This window comes from Emys orbicularis, chromosome 4 (assembly GCF_028017835.1).
Source record: "Emys orbicularis isolate rEmyOrb1 chromosome 4, rEmyOrb1.hap1, whole genome shotgun sequence".
In the NCBI taxonomy this organism is placed as follows: Eukaryota; Metazoa; Chordata; order Testudines; family Emydidae; genus Emys; species Emys orbicularis.
The window spans coordinates 45,152,808-45,169,570 of NC_088686.1; the positions used below are offsets into that span (position 1 = coordinate 45,152,808).

Below are 16,763 nucleotides of genomic sequence, written 5' to 3' on the forward strand. Positions count from 1 at the left end.
AGTGTGGGCTCTGGGAGGAAGTTTGGGAGCAGGCTCTGGGAGAGGGCTCAGGACTGGGGCAGGGGGTTCGGGTTCCAGGTGGCACTTACCTTAGGCAGCTCCCAGAAGTGGCCAGCATTGGAGCCAGAGGGGCTATAGGGGGCTCTGCACACTGCCCGTGCCCATGGGCCTCGCCCCCACAGCTCCCATTAGTTGGGAAGCTGCAGAGCCAGCGCTCAGGGTGAGAGCAGTGTGTGGTGCCCCCATGGCCACCCCTGCGCCTATGAGCTGAATATGCTGGCCGCTTCTGGGAGCCGTGCAAAGCCAGGGCTGGCAGGGAGTTTGCCTTAGCCCCGCTGCGCTGCCGATCAGATTTTTAACAGCCCGGTCAACAGTGCTCATGGGAGATGCCAGAGTCCCTTTTCCACTGGGCATTCTGGTTGAAAACCGGACACCTAGCAACCCTACCTGGGGCCAGCCCGGGTTCTGCGGCCACCTTCTCAGCCTGGTTCGGGAAGCCCAGCCCAGATCCCTCCTGCTCCGCATGGCCTGGGAAATGGGCTGCCTGCACCCAGCCTGCTCTGCGGGAGCTCTGCTGCCAAACCTGTCCTGGCGCTCTTTCACCAGCCTGTCAGACAGTGTCCCAGCCAGCTCCAGTGTACAACAGTCATGAGTCCCAGCCCCCAAAATCATGAGCTGCTAACAAATAATACAAGATGGGTTCTTTTATTTACATTGTTCTTTAGAGCTCCCATCTTCCAGTTTTTCTCTGTAACCAGGAGGGCCAGAGGCTCAGAGTTGGGTGGTTTGTTTTGTTTAAATTAAAGCTGAGATTCTCATATAATCACGTGACTCCAGAAGCAGAGGCTTTAAGAAAGTCACCCAATATCACAAGACTCATGATAAACACACGGGCTAGAAACACCGAAGGACCCAAAACTTAGTCTCTTCTCTTCTGCCACCCCCCACCCAGTCTGTCACTTCTGTGCTTGCAATTTTCTCCCTGTTATTCAACTTGCTCCCCTTCAAGCCATCCAAAATAGTGCTGGTGCCTTGTTCATATGTTTATACTGCTCCAAGCAGTCTTGTCAGTACCAGTGACTGCTGCCTGTAACCAATATTATCTCATTGTTTCTTTGTACTCTCCATTCTGTTTGTATTCATTTGCTATCTCTTATACTTAGATTGCAAGATCCTTGGGGAAGGGGCTGTCTTTTTCTGTGTTTGTACAGTGCCTAGCACAAAGGCCTGGTTTATGAATAGGGCTCCTAGGCACTACAGTAATACAAATAATGAATAGTAATACCACTAGCACCGGTGCCTGATGGGAGAACTGTCCAAGCTGGAAGTCTCCTGTATGCCTCCTTTCTACTAAAGGAAGATCTGTCCCTGTGGAGGACTCCCCCTCTGTTGGACAGAGAAAGCCTGCTGCTTCCCACTATCCCTCCCTTCCAGTAGGATACATTTTTGTGTTTAGCAGCTACTACTTGATATGCATCACAGTCTTTAATATATTAATCTTCACCACACCGCTGGGAGGTAGGGAAGTACTATTATCCCTGTTTTACAGAAGAGAAACTGCCCAAGGTGTCACAGGAAGACTGCAGCAGGGTAGAGAATTTAAACTGGGTCTCCTGAATCCCAGGTTGGTACTCCAACTACTGGACCATTCTTCCTCTCATCATACAGTACATCATCTTTTATGATGGAATGTCATTTCACCACATATTAATACACATGAAACCACAAATTGTTGTGCTCCCATTCCTATTTTGATCTGCCTTCACCACTAGTGCTGAGCCAGTACTTGCAGTGAGCAAATCACAGAAACCTGTGGTTTTACAGCAGCTCACCAAATTAGGGTTATTGAGCCAGTGAACTCAAAAATGCACGTCTTCACACAGCCCTACGAAGCTAGAGTGGATGAGCAGATAACCTTGCCAAGGCTCGTAACTTAGCTTTTGCCCAGCAAGTTAGAGGTACTGAATATGAAACTTCATAGAAACGTGCATATTGCCATTAGCCCAGTAATACAGAGTTTATGAAACAATGGCCCTTGTAGCCTTGACACTAGCTCAGCATGCTAAAGCTGCAGAACTACCAATCTCAAAGAGGCTGAGCCTTATCAACAAGCTTCACATGCTGAGTTAGTGATCTTGCGGACACCTGTGCCTTGACATCAGACCAACATGCTAGAAGTGTGAATTCACTGGCTCAGCAAAAACAATCTATCTTGACACCAGATCAATGAGCTATAGGAAATGAATCAGTAACCTCACAAAGGCCTGTCCACTAACATCAAGCAACTGAGCTAAATATACTGAGCTAGGGCCTCACAGAGCTTTTCACCTGTCATCATTCCAGCAATCTGTAGTTGCTAAGTCAGTAACCCTCACAGAAGCCTCTGACCCAAAATCAGCCCAGTCAATCAGTGGAGCTGAGGCAGTGACCCTCCTGGTTGATGTCAAGAACCGAGAGCTCTCAGAAAGCTGTGCTTTATCAGATCAGCAAGTTACAGATCCTGAGTCAGTAACTTTAGAGAGTCTTCTGCCTTGATATACTAGACAGCTAGAGGGACTGGGACAGTTAGCTCACCAAGGAATGTGCCTCGACAGACATGGAGAAAGCTAGAGATGCTGCCCCATCATATCACAGAAGTCCTAGCCTTGACATTAGCCCATCAAACAGTAGCTTTTGAGCCAGTGACCTTACCTCCCAGAGACCTGCCCCTTTACATCAGACCAGCAAGCTGGAGGTGTTCAGTTAAATAGCCTGAGACTTAACATGTAAACTAGAGTTGCTGAGTAAGTGGCCATGCAACAGCCTATCCTTTGACATCATGCCAACACAGTAGTAACCAGCATCCCACCCAGTAACCTTATACACACCTTTGCCTTCACATCAGCCCAGCAGTCTAAAGGAGCTGAGCCAACAAGTTCATAAAGCTTTCTGCTTTGATACTATTACATCAAGATACTATTACACCAAGACTGACATTTTGGTCAATTAATTAGTAACCTTACAAAGACCTGTGGCTTGACATCAACCCAGCAATCTAGAGTTGTTGAGCAGATATTAAAATAAGCAGGAGTGTGTGGGAGCACAGTTTCCCTTCTGATAAAATTAGAGGGAGAATCCATTCTTATCCTGCTCCAGAGCTGTCTACCTGCCTACCACTTCACTGGCTAGGGAACTGAGAACTCATCTGGTAGGAGAATCTGCATTGTGAACAGCGTGAAGAGCTGGTGCCTGGCTGAGTATTTTATGGGGCTCCAAGTCTTTCCTGTGAATACATGGAATACCTCCAATACCCAATGAGACATTAATTATTTATATTGGGAGTCCCATATCTGACATCTTTCTTCTACAGGAAGATCTGTCCCTCTGGTGGTTCCCCCTACAATCCAGATAAAATAAGAGACTCAGCCACATCTCCTCCACAACCTACATTTCAGGACAAACAGCCAAGTACTGACAGTTCCTTCTCCCCTCCTGGCATGCCATTGACGATTGTGTGAATTAAAAAGATGGTTAGGAGATACATTTTAAGTTCTGTTTCTGGGATCAGTGAGGAGCTAGTAGTACTTGATACACTCAGTTTTGAGTGTGATTGGTCAATATAAATATGTAAATGATATAAAAAGCTATGTTAAAAGAATGGTAAGTCTGTAAAGTCTAGCATCTAAAAGTTAAAGTATGTCAGAGATAAGGTTCCTTATGCAGAAGACAGATTCCATTCCCCTTTATGAGTTCTATTGTAGTTCCCGTCCCTCCAATATGGGTGTGATGACAGGTTCTTTACCAACTCACCTCCCTGAACTCTATGACTTTATAATTCCCTTTCTCCCTCTGCTAGACCTGATGGCATTCCACCCAAGCTGGAACAAGTGAGCACTGACCCCACATCAACTGTTCTTAAAAGTGTGGGCATCAGGCAGACTATGAACAGAATGGAAAAATGGCATCATAGTGTCCCTGTACAAAGGTAAAGGATCTTACACTGAGTGTTGCAATTACAGACTGATCTCATTGCTATCAATCTCTGGAAAGATCTTTGCTAACTTTCTGCTTGGTAGGATGCAGCCTCTTCTTAAAAGGCAACATTATCCGCAGCAATCAGGTTTCACTGCTGGGCAGTTGACAGTGAATGCTGTCCTTACCCTCCAGCTTCTGGCTGAGCTGCACTGAGAATTTACTGGCCCACTTCTCGTGGCATATATCAACATCAAAGTAGCTTATTTGGCTGACAGGTCAGCAATTTGGCTCACACTGAGAGTTGGCGTCCCAGATGTTCTGATAAATCTGGTGCACAATCTTCACATCGGTACTGGTGCAAGAGTGTGCGTTGGTTCACAGCTTTCATCATGTTTCTACACAACTTCAGATATGTGGCAGGGATGTATTCTTGCCCCAGCTCTGTTCTGTCAAGCTTTTGACTGGACATTAGGACTTGCCACACCAAACATCAGAATCAAGGTTGATCAAAAAGTGTTCACTGACCAAGACTATGACGATGGTGTTGTCCTGCCTGTTGTGAAGCAAGAGAATTTCAGCCCTGTCTTTCAAGGTTTCCAAGATGCTTCCCACACTATGGGGTTGAACATCTCATGCAGAAGTCTGAGGTCCACAACTTCAGAGCTGGACCACTAGAACCCCTGGTGCACGTGTGGTCGAGCACCTAACTAGGCTGCAAGCAGAGTTCAAATGGTTGCAGTAAACCTGATATCCTCAGATGAATTGGTCTTAATACTTCCTGCATGAAGTCCATGTCTTGCTTATGGGAACAAAAATGTCTCTGCACTGAGACAAACTTTAGGATCTAACAAACCTGTGTTCCACCTGTATTGCTACATGGGTCAGAAACCTGGACCCTCTTACAAGTAGACTTGGACCAGTTAGATGCATTCTATATGCTCTGTCAGCACCAAATCTTGAGCATAAAGTGGTTCAATTTTGTGCAAAATGCCATAACCTCACAGATATCTGGCCTTCCTTCAGTCACTCACTACATTCAAAAGCAGCATTGCATGCTCTTCCATCATGTCTCCCGGATGAACAAAGACACCCAAGCACACCATGCTTTCTTTCGATGCGCAACGGGGTTCACACCTTAACCCTACCTGGCATTGCCTGTGGGGCTGCCCCAGAGATTCATGGATTTGCAGGATTGAGCGAGCCAGACCTGGGAATCTCACTGCGATGCCTGCTGTGATGCCATCAGCCCTGGTTATTCTGGCTGGCGTGCAGGTCCACAGTGGACTGTGCAAGTCTGATGATTTCTCCCCCTCAAGACCTGATTCTGGAGGGAGTTAGCCTGTCCCCCTCCCCACAGGTGGGCTTGGTGGTATGTTCCATCCTCCCCCACAGCTCAGTCTAGAGGTAGGTTCCATTTCCCTCTCTGAGAGAGGTGGTAGGTTCCTTCCTCTCCATTCCTAGGTCAGTGGTAGCATCCACAATCCGCAGAGCTGGGTCTAGACGAGGTGCCAACCCCCTCTTCGAGTTAATTGGTAGGATCCATTCTTCCCCACCCCCTCGAGCTCGGTGGTAAGCACCATCCTCCCCCGCGGCCGGGTGCGGTGGTTTGCCCCGGCAGTAGCCGAGTCTCGGCCGGCCCCCGCCCCCTCCGCCTAGTCATTGATGTTGTTGTTTTTGTCGCAGGAGGCGGAGGCGAGGCCGCGGCCTGGGGCTGCAGCAGCGGGGCTCGGGCCGGCGCCAGGCATGGCGGTGTGCGGGGAGGCGGTGGGCGCCGGCTCCCTGCCCAGCGAGCTGGTGGTTCACATCTTCTCGTTCCTGGCGGGCCCGGACCGGCTGCGGGCCTCGGCCGCCTGCTCGCACTGGCGGGAGTGCCTCTTCTACCCGGCCCTGTGGCCCCGGCTGCGCCTCAGCCTCCGCGTCTCCCCCGCCGAGCGCCCGCGCCTCGACTTCCTCATGCGCAAGTGCGGCTGGTTCGTGCGGGAGTTGCGCGTCCAGTTCGCCGCCGACAACTACCCCGGCGGCGGCGGCGGCGGGGTCTGCGAGGGTGCGGCGGCCGAGGGGGAGACGCTGCTCTGCCCCCGCTGGCTGGACCTGCTGAGGACCTACCTGGAGTTGGTGCTGTGCGTGTTGAGCAGCGTCCGCAATAACAGGTACTGCGGGGCTCTCCGGCCCAGCCTGGCCCGCTCCCTGGCGCTAGCCATCCGGGGGTGGGGGGAGACCTCTCAGGCCCAGCTCCTTCCAGCCCGCTTGGACCCAGACCCATAACCCTGGGGGGGGTTTCCTCCGGCCCGGCCCCCTTCCCTAGCCCGGCCACCTGGCCCCCTTCGCTGGGGGGATTTCCTCCTACCCGGCCCCTTTCTTGGGGACCCCTCCGGGCGGGGCCCTTTCTCCAGCCCATCCGCCCGGCCACGGCCTTCTTCCTGGGATGTGTTGGTAGAAACCTCTTGCTCTGTAAACAGAAAAGGAAGGTTGGGGGAAAGAGTTTGTTTAGTAAAACTGCTTACCGAAAGTGTATTCAAGCAAATCCTCGAAACCAGTTAGATTTCACCTGTGCATATTTTAAAATAAAGGGCACAATGGAGGCCGCAATGAGGAATAGGTCACGTACTGTATGTGCTGATGCTTCATGAAGATAAATTGTGAAGCACCTGCAAACTGATTGCTGATGCACACATCACGTTCCATATTCATAGCAACTGTGCTTTGATGAAATGTAACAATTCAGCATGTAAGAAACTCTCTCAAATTAAGCTTTATTTGGTATCTGTGAAATGTAATTTCCATCACTTCTTATAGTGCAAACTCTGGAGTATTTCATAAATAAAATGTAAAACATATAGCACTAATTTGTTAAATTAGTGTCTTTGGAGTTCTTTATCAAACAGTGTTAGGGTTACAATATGTAAAGAACTTAAACGTATTTTGCATTGTATCATGTTAGCTGTGGAATATAAATATAACACAAGGTATAGAAATTGATTAGCTGACAATTTACACTGGCCTGTGATAGACGCAAGGACAATTGGAGCTGTTCAAGAATTCTTTTTGTCAAGAAAAAAGAAATTGAAATCAAATGTAGGGAGGATCAGCAGTATAAGTTTGAATTCTGGTGCATATCTAGACTCCATTCTTTCAAAATACTTCAAATGTGTCTTCATACTTTATTCATGCATGGACAGACCCAATAGATAAGTTGTGATGAAAACACTAATGTACATGTTACACTTTTGGTAATTTAAGCTGTTCCTCCCACCACTGAGCTGTGATGTAACCTTGGTATTGGAAAATATATTAACTATCATAATAGCTCAGTTGCCTGATAGTAATTTCTGAAACAATTTAATCTCTAATAGAAAGAATCTTCTATTTAGTCAGAGAGAAACTATTAATGATGAGTGACCTTTAATTGTCTTTGATCTTGGGAGATGATGTTAAAAAGGAGGATGGTTCAGTGGTTAAGATGCTAGTTTGGAACTTGGGAGGCCTTGGTTCAATTCTGTGCTTTGCCACAATTCTGTGCTTTGCCACAGTCTTCCTGAATAATGTTGGATTCTTAGTGTACTTGTTGCTCAGTTCTCTCTGTAAAATGATGATAATAGTACTTCCTTACCTCGCTATGATATTGGTACCCATATAAACAACTAAGACAGAAAAGCAAGGGCCCATTAACATGCTTCAGGGTTCCCCATCAATATTAGGCAAGGGTATGGTCAGAAAGGGATCCAGTGATCAAGATGAAATTAAGAACTTTACCTCCCCACCATTCCACAATAAAAAAGCTGTAAATGTTAACTTGGGTATCATAGTCTTCCACAAACGGTAAATCAGCTTATCAGAAAAGTGAATACAATGATGTACAAAATCAAAACATGTTAGGGCTTCTATGGCTTTGGGGAGAAATCTTTTTTGTTTGGGCTTTTTCATGCTTTTTTTCTGAGTTGTAGCTAGAGAATAATGAATATAGTCCCTCCTTGGTTTTAAATGAGTACATACTTTTCACCTGCCAAATATCTTCCTTTCAATACCTCCACTTTGCTGCAGTTATCTCAGAGACACTTCCTATGTTATAACACTCAGACATCTCACTGACAAAGCTTACTTTCTGAAAACCTCAGTTCTGCTCCAGCTCTGAACTGAGGACCCTAACCTTTATATTTTAGTACATGTTTTACTCTATTCTTCCACTTGTCAACGGTTTAGGGCTGTCTGTCTCAATCATCTGTGTCTGCTGCTATAACTCTTTGTTGTCAAGCTTTACTATTCACTAGTTCTTTCTTGTTGTTGGCTGACTTGAAAATACATCGACCAATAAGTGAAAACTTCTGTATCAATATTGATCTATCAATCTGTCTGAGGTATGAGAGTACATCAGACACTACTGTCTGAACTTGATGTTTTTTGTAAGGTCGGTATTTATAATTAGGGCCCTACCAAATTCACAGTCCATTTTGGTCAATTTCACTGTCATAGTATTTTAAAAATAATAAATTTAATGATTTTAGATATTTAAATCTGAAATTTCGCGGTGTTGTAATTGTAGGGGTCGTCACCCAAAAAGGAGTTAGGGGGAAGGTGGGCGTCGCAAGGTTATTGTAGGGAGGGTTGTGGCACTGCTACACTTCCTTCTGCACTGCTGCTGGCAGCAGTGCTGCCTTCAGAGCTGAGCAGCTGGAGAGTGGCGGCTGCTGGCCAGGAGCCCAGCTCTGAAGGCAGAGCCACCGCCAGCAGAAGTAAGGATGGCATGGTATGGTATTACCACCCTTACTTCTACGCTGCTGCTGGTAGGGCGTTGCCTTCAGAGCTGGGTGCTTGGCCAACAGCCGCTGCTCTCTGGCCACCCAGCTCTGAAGGCAGCACCGAAGTAAGTGTGGTAATACCGTGAAACCCTCCTCCCCCTAAAAAAATAACCTTGTGATCCCCTGCAACTCCCTTTTGCATCAGGACCCCCAATTTGATAAATGCTGGTCTCCCCCATGAAATCTGTGTAGTATAGGGTAAAAGCACACAAAAGGCCAGATTTCACGGTCTGTGACGTGTTTTTCATAGCTGTGAATTTGGTCGGGCCCTATTTATAATCCATAGTGCAGGAGTTCTTTTAAAAAGTCCAGACAGTCTTTATTTCTGCATCACTACAATACTAACATTTTGTTGACTAATTTTTAAACTGTGTGTGACTGACTTGGCAACAATGTAAATGTGAGTGGATTTCTAGTGTGCTGTCCCCCAGTGAAAAGTACTCCCATACTGTGTATCATTTACAGTGTATCATTACTGAAATTCACTACCTCTCTGCTGCTATCCCCTATTCCCCAAACACTTTATAACAAGTGCTTTTATATTAGGAGGGAGCTTTTGCTATTTTAAATCTGCCCTACTACTTTGCCAAGCTACTTTTTACATGCATCCTTTTCAAATTGGTGGATGCTTTAGACATTTCTTCAGTAAAATGTTTGCTTCTCTATGCTACATGTTGATATAGCCAAAATAAACCCCCCCATTTTATGTAGCTCCTTTTAATTAAAATGAGTTGTGGTGGAGAAATGCCTTGGCACTCCAGGGTCCCTTGGCAAAATAATCATTGTCTTGTTGCTAAGGCGGAATCAGGTGTCCTGTTGTGGAGAATCTCCTGTGAATCCTTTTTACATTTAACTCCAGCAATTTAGTTCAGCCTCTGAAGTGTGCAGTGTCATGCACTATTCAAAATACAAGATACACAAACAAATCACACCATATAAAAACATGCAGTAGAAGTGGTATAGTGAATGACTAACTTCAGATTCAGGTCATAACTATGTCACAGCATTGGCAAGTTTTCCTTTGGTAACATTCAACTAGAACAGAATTCCATCTGAAATTTTCTATCACAAATAAGAGGTGCTGCAGTAAAGCTTATTGTAATTCATGGTGTATGGACTGTTAGCCAAATTGCATATTTTAAGCTACATGGGTCTTAAATGAATCTAAATAATTGGAGATGAAAAACATTGTGCTTATTCTGGTAGAGCCAGTTATACTATAGCTGCACTAACGCATAGATACTTCCCACCATAAATACCCAGAGCATAATACATGCTCCTCCTTTATTCCATCTCGATGACCATGTTTGAGTTTCATGCTAAAAAGCTTGAGTTCTCAAATTGTGTGCACATGTGGGTTTGTCTGTTCATGAACTGCATAGTTCTTGAGAGCTATTTAGAACATAAATCAGAAATAATACGGTATGTAAAAGATCTGGACAGCTTCATAGCGTTGTCTTAAATGATTTGGACGCTAAAAATTCAAATTGAGAACCCCAAATACCTAAGGGTATGTCTACACGACGAAATTAGGTCGAATTAATAGAAGCCGGTTTTATAGAAATCGGTTGTATACAGCCGATTGTGTGTGTCCCCACATAAAATGCTCTAAGTGCTCTAGTCGGCGGACCGCGTCCACAGTACCAAGGCTAGCGTCGACTTCTGGAGCATTGCACTATGGGTAGCTATCCCACAGTTCCCGCAGTCTCCGCCGCCCATTGGAATTCTGGGTTGCGATCCCAATGCCCGAATGATGCAAAACAGTGTCGCGGGGGGTTCTGGGTACATGTCGTCAGGCCCCTTCCCCTCTGTCACAGCAACGGCAGACAATAGATTTGCGCCTTTTTACCTGGGTTACCTGTGCTGACAACATACCACGGCAAGCATGGAGCCCGCTCAGCTCAGCTCACCGTCACCATATGTCATCTGGGTGCCGGCAGACGTGGGACTGCATTGCTACATAGCAGCAGCAGCTAACTGCCTTTTGGCGGTAGACGGTGCAGCATGACTGGTAGCCTTCATCGGCGATCTGGGTGCTGGCAGCCGTGGGGCTGACAGCCGTAGGGCTGCATTGCACCAGCCCTTGCCTTTTGCCTTTTGGCAGTAGATGGTTTATTACGACTGGTAACCGTCCTCGTCGTACAGCAGTGGCTGTCAATCATGGGCACCTGGGCAGACATGGTCAGTCCAGCAGTGGCTGGAACTCCGTATGTCCCCCAGTCCCCCATCCTGCTGCCTTCACAATGACGACGATGGCTATCAGTCGTAGTATGCCATTTTCTGCCAAGCGCCCTGTTGGCTCATCGCACATTAGCAGAGTCTTCCCTGAGCAGCAGATCGTGCAATAGGCCTGAAGGCTACTGCCAAGCGCCCAGTATTTGCTGCCAAGCACCCAGAAGATGCCGAGGGCTATCAGTCATGCTGCACCGTCATCTTAAGATGTAAAAAATAGATTTGTTCTGTATTCATTTGCTTCCCCCCTCCCTCCGTCAAATCAACGTCCTGCTAAACCCAGGCTTTTGAGTTCAATCTTTGGGGGGGCCATTCTGTGTGACAGTTGTTTGTGTTTCTCCCTGATGCACAGCCACCTTTCTTGATTTTAATTCCCTGTACCTGTACGCCATGTCGTCACTCGCCCCTCCCTCCCTCCCTCCCTCCTTCCCCTGGTCCGTCAGATACTAGTTTCGCGCCTTTTTTCAGACCAGACACCATAGCTAGCACTGGGATCATGGAGCCCGCTCAGATCACCGCGGCAATTATGAGCACTATGAACACCACGCGCATTGTCCTGGAGTATATGCATAGCCAGGACATGCCAAAGCAAAACCAGGACCAGCCGAGGAGGCGATTGCAGCGCGGCCACGAGAGTGATGAGGAAATTGACATGGACCTAGACCTCTCACAAGGCACAGGCCCCAGCAATGTGGAAATCATGGTGTTCCTGGGGCAGGTTGATGCCGTGGAACGCCGATTCTGGGCCCGGGAAACAAGCACAGACTGGTGGGACCGCATCGTGCTGCAGGTGTGGGACGATTCCCAGTGGCTGCGAAACTTTCGCATGCGTAAGGGCACTTTCATGGAACTTTGTGACTTGCTTTCCCCTTCCCTGAAGCGCCAGAATACCAAGATGAGAGCAGCCCTCACAGTTGAGAAGCGAGTGGCGATAGCCCTGTGGAAGCTTGCAATGCCAGACAGCTACCGGTCAGTCGGGAATCAATTTGGAGTGGGCAAATCTACTGTGGGGGCTGCTGTGATCCAAGTTGCCAGGGCAATGAGAGACCTGGTGATATCAAGGGTAGTGACTCTGGGAAACGTGCAGACCATAGTGGATGGCTTTGCTGCAATGGGATTTCCAAACTGTGGTGGGGCCATAGACGGAACCCATATCCCTATCTTGGCACCGGAGCACCAAGCCACCGAGTACATAAACCGCAAGGGGTACTTTTCAATGCTGCTGCAAGCCCTGGTGGATCACAAGGGACGTTTCACCAACATCAACGTGGGCTGGCCGGGAAGGGTACATGATGCTCGCGTCTTCAGGCAGTCTGCTCTGTTTCGAAAGCTGGAGGAAGGGACTTTCTTCCCGGACCAGAAAATAACCGTTGGGGATGTTGAAATGCCTATCGTGATCCTTGGGGACCCAGCCTACCCCTTAATGCCATGGCTCATGAAGCGCTACACAGGCAGCCTGGACAGGAGTCAGGACCTGTTCAACTACAGGCTGAGCAAGTGCCGAATGGTGGTGGAATGTGCATTTGGGCGTTTAAAAGCGCGCTGGCGCAGCTTACTGACTCGCTCAGACCTTAGCGAAAAGAATATCCCCATTGTTATTGCTGCTTGCTGTGCGCTCCACAATATCTGTGAGAGTAAGGGGGAGACATTTATGGCGGGGTGGGAGGTTGAGGCAAATCGCCTGGCCACTGATTACGCGCAGCCAGACACCAGGGCGGTTAGAGGAGCACAGCATGGCGCGGTGCGCATCAGAGAAGCTTTGAAAACGAGTTTTGTGACTGCCCAGGCTACGGTGTGAAACTTCTGTTTGTTTCTCCTTGATGAATCCTCCGCCCCTCCCCCCCCCCAGCCGGTTAACTCTACTTCGGTGTAAACCAGCCACCCCACCCTCCCCTACCCTCCCCCCTGCGAGCACCACTTGCAGAGGCAATAAAGTCATTGTTACTTCACGTTCATGCATTCTTTATTAATTCAGCACACAACTAGGGGGATAATTGCAAAGGTAGCCCGGGATGGGTGGGGGAGGAGGGAAGGAAAAGGACACACTGCAGTTTAAAACTTTAACTCTTATTGAAGGCCAGCCTTCTGATGCTAGGGCAATCGTCTGGGGTGGAGTGACTGGGTGGCCGGAGGCCCCCCCACCGTGTTCTTGGGCGTCTGGGTGAGGAGGCTATGGAACTTGGGGAGGAGGGCTGTTGGTTACACAGGGGCTGTAGCGGCGGTCTCTGCTCCTGCTGCCTTTCCTGCAGCTCAACCATACGCTGGAGCATATCAGTTTGATGCTCCAGCAGCCGGAGCATCGACTCTTGCCTTCTGTCTGCAAGCTGACACCACCTATTATCTTCAGCCCGCAACTTGCTCTGTTCATCCCGCGATTCAGCACGCCACCTCTCCTCTCGTTCATATTGGGCTTTTCTATAATCAGTCATTGACTGCCTCCACGCATTCTGCTGTGCTCTGTCAGCGTTGGAGGCAGTCTGTAGTTCTGTAAACATGTCATCACGTGTCCTTCGCTTCCTCTTCCTAATCTTCACTAGCCTCTGTGAAGGAGAAAGATTTGCAGCTGGTGAAGGAGAAGGGAGAGGTGGTTAAAAAAGACACATTTTAGAGAACAATGGGTACTCTTTCATGTTAAATTTTGCTGTTCACATTACACAGCACATGTGCTTTCGTTACAAGGTCGCATTTTTCCTCTTATATTGAGGGCCTGCCGGTTTGGTGTGAGAGATCACTCACGCAGTGCCAGGCCACAGATTTCAGCTTGCAGGCAGCCATGGTAAGGCAGTCTTTTGGCTTTTTTAACCTTCTTAACATGTGGGAATGGTTTCAAACATTAGTGCTCTCATTTCCCATACCAAGCACCCGTTGGGTTGGCCATTTAAAATGGGTTTGCAATGTAAAAGGAGGGGCTGCGGTTTCAGGGTTAACATGCAGCACAAACCCAACTAATTCCCCTCCCCCACACCCAATTCTCTGGGATGATCACTTCACCCCTCCCCCCACCGCGTGGCTAACAGCGGGGAATATTTCTGTTCAGCAAAGCAGGAACGGGCACCTCTGAATGTCCCCTTAATAAAATCACCCCATTTCAACCAGGTGACCGTGAATGATATCACTCTCCTGAGGATAACAAAGAGCGATAAGGAATGGATGTTGTCTGCATGCCAGCAAACACCGGGACCATACGCTGCCATGCTTTGTTATGCAATGATTCCAGACTACGTGCTACTGGCCTGGCGTGGTAAAGTGTCTTACCATGGCGGACGGGATAAGGCAGCCCTCCCCAGAAACCTTTTGCAAAGGCTTTGGGAGTACATGAAGGAGAGCTTTCTGGAGATGTCCCTGGAGGATTTCCACTCCATCCCCATACACGTTAACAGACTTTTCCAGTAGCTGTACTGGCCGCGATTGCCAGGGCAAATTAATCATTAAACACGCTTGCTTTTAAACAATGTGTAATATTTACAAAGGTACACTCACCAGAGGTCCCCTGTGTGCCCTCAGGGTCTTCGTTGAGTTCGGGGGTTACTGGTTCCAGGTCCAGGGTGACAAACATATCCTGGCTGTTGGGGAAACCGGTTTCTCCGCTTCCTTGCGGCTGTGAGCTATCTACATTTCCTCCATCCTCCTCTTCCGAACCCTCTTCCCTGTGTGTTTCTCCAGTGAGGGAGTCATAGCACACAGTTGGGGTAGTGGTGGCTGCACCCCCTAGAATGGCATGCAGCTCCGCGTAGAAGCGGCATGTTTGCGGCTCAGCCCCGGACCTTCCGTTTGCTTCTCTGGCTTTGTGGTAGGCTTGCCTTAGCTCCTTAATTTTCATGCGGCACTGCTGTGCGTCCCTGTTATGGCCTCTTTCCTTCATGGCCTTGGAGACCTTTTCTAATATTTTGCCATTCCGTTTACTGCTTCGGAGTTTGGCCAGCACTGATTCATCTCCCCATATGGCGAGCAGATCTCGTACCTCCCGTTCTGTCCATGCTGGAGCTCTTTTGCGATCCTGGGACTCCATCACGGTTACCTGTGCTGATGAGCTCTGCGTGGTCACCTGTGCTCTCCACGCTGAGCAAACAGGAAATGAAATTCAAACGTTCGCGGGGCTTTTCCTGTCTACCTGGCCAGTGCATCTGAGTTGAGAGTGCTGTCCAGAGCGGTCACAATGAAGCACTGTGGGATAGCTCCCGGAGGCCAATAACGTCGAATTCCGTCCACACTACCCCAATTCTGACCCCCTAAGGCCGATTTTATCGCTAGTCCCCTCGTCGGAGGTGGAGTAAAGAAACCGGTTTAAAGGGCCCTTTAAGTCGAAAGAAAGGGCTTCGTCGTGTGAACGTGTCCAGGCTTAATTCGATTTAACGCTGCTAAAGTCGACCTAAACTCGTAGTGTAGACCAGGCTTAAGAGTATCTGTATTTGCTGAAGACAGCTAATCTCAAACAAGTTCTTGTTCTGAGTTGCTAAGGAAATGAACTCTGCTTCTCGTATTTTACTATAGAAAATCACTAGCTTTTACCCATAGTCATGCCAAACCAGTGTAACATCATTCTTCGACAGGGTTACTGGCCTAGTGGATGGGGGAAAGCTGTAGATATGATGTATCTTGATTTTTAGTAAGTCTTTTGACACAGCCCCACGTGACATTCTCATAAGCAAGCTAGGGAAATGTAGTCCAAATGAAATTACTATAAGGTGGGTGCAGACTGGTTGAAAAACTGTACTCAGAATACTTATTAATGGCTTACTGTCAGACTGGGGGGGGATGTATCTAGTAGAGTCTCTCAGGGGTCTGTCCTTTATCCAGCAATAGTCAATATATTAATGATTTGGATAATGGAAGAGAGATTATGCTTATAAAATTTGAAGATAACCGCAAGCTGAGAGGAGTTGCTAGCACTTTGGAGGACAGGATTAGAATTCAAAACAACCCTGACTAATTGGAGAATTGGTCTGAAATCAGCAAGATGAATTTATTAAAGACAAGTGAAAAGTATTGCAGTTAGGAAGGAGAGAAATCAAATGCACAACTACAAAATGGAGAATAACTGTCTATTTGGTAGTACTGCTGGAAATGCATCTGCAGGTTATAGTGTCTCACAAATTGAGTGTGAGTCAACAGTGTGATGCAGTTGCAAAAAAGCTAATATAATTCCAGAGTGTATTAATAAGAGTGTTGTATATAAGACATGGGAGATAACTGTTCTGCTCTATTTGACACTGGTGAGGCCTCAGCTTGAGTACTGTGTCCAGTTTTTGGTGCCATACTTTAAGAAAGATGTGGACAAACGGGAGAGAGTCAAGAGGAGCGCAACAAAAAGTTAAAAGATTTAGAAAACCTGATGTATGAGGAAAGGTTGAAAAAAAAAATGGGTGTGTTTAGTCTTGAGAAAAGAAAACTGATAAAGGCCCTCAAATATGTTAAGGGCTGTAATAAAGATAATGGTGATCAGTTGTTCTCCATATCTACTGAAGGTAGGACAAGAAGTAATCAGCTTAATCTGCAGCAAGGAGATTTATGTTAGATATTAAGGAAAAACTTTCGAAGTACTGGAATAGGCTTCCAAAGGAGTCTATGGTATTCCTGTCATTGGGGATTTTTAAGATTAGGTTGGACAGACACCAGTCAAGGATGATCTATGTATGCTTGGTCCTGCCCATTTGGTCTTCCATCCAAGTATCAGCTTCTGAGATCAGACGAGATTGGGTGCATTCAGTCCAGTATACCTTCATGCAAAAGCCACATTTCTCTGTTGGTGGGGTAACTGAACCCAAGTCAACTGTTTGGAAA

The 16,763-nt window shown here is 47.4% G+C and overlaps 1 protein-coding gene across 1 annotated transcript in view; it reads left to right on the top strand.

Annotated features, from left to right (window-relative positions):
• Window positions 1–5,668: 5,668 nt before the first annotated feature.
• FBXO33 (F-box protein 33) overlaps window positions 5,669–16,763 on the top strand; it is a 35,113-nt gene continuing 24,018 nt past the window's right edge. The window contains exon 1 of the mRNA XM_065402704.1: window positions 5,669–6,104. Coding sequence (XP_065258776.1) covers window positions 5,698–6,104 — 407 coding nt within the window. The 5' untranslated portion in view covers window positions 5,669–5,697. The remainder of the gene's footprint in view (window positions 6,105–16,763) is intronic.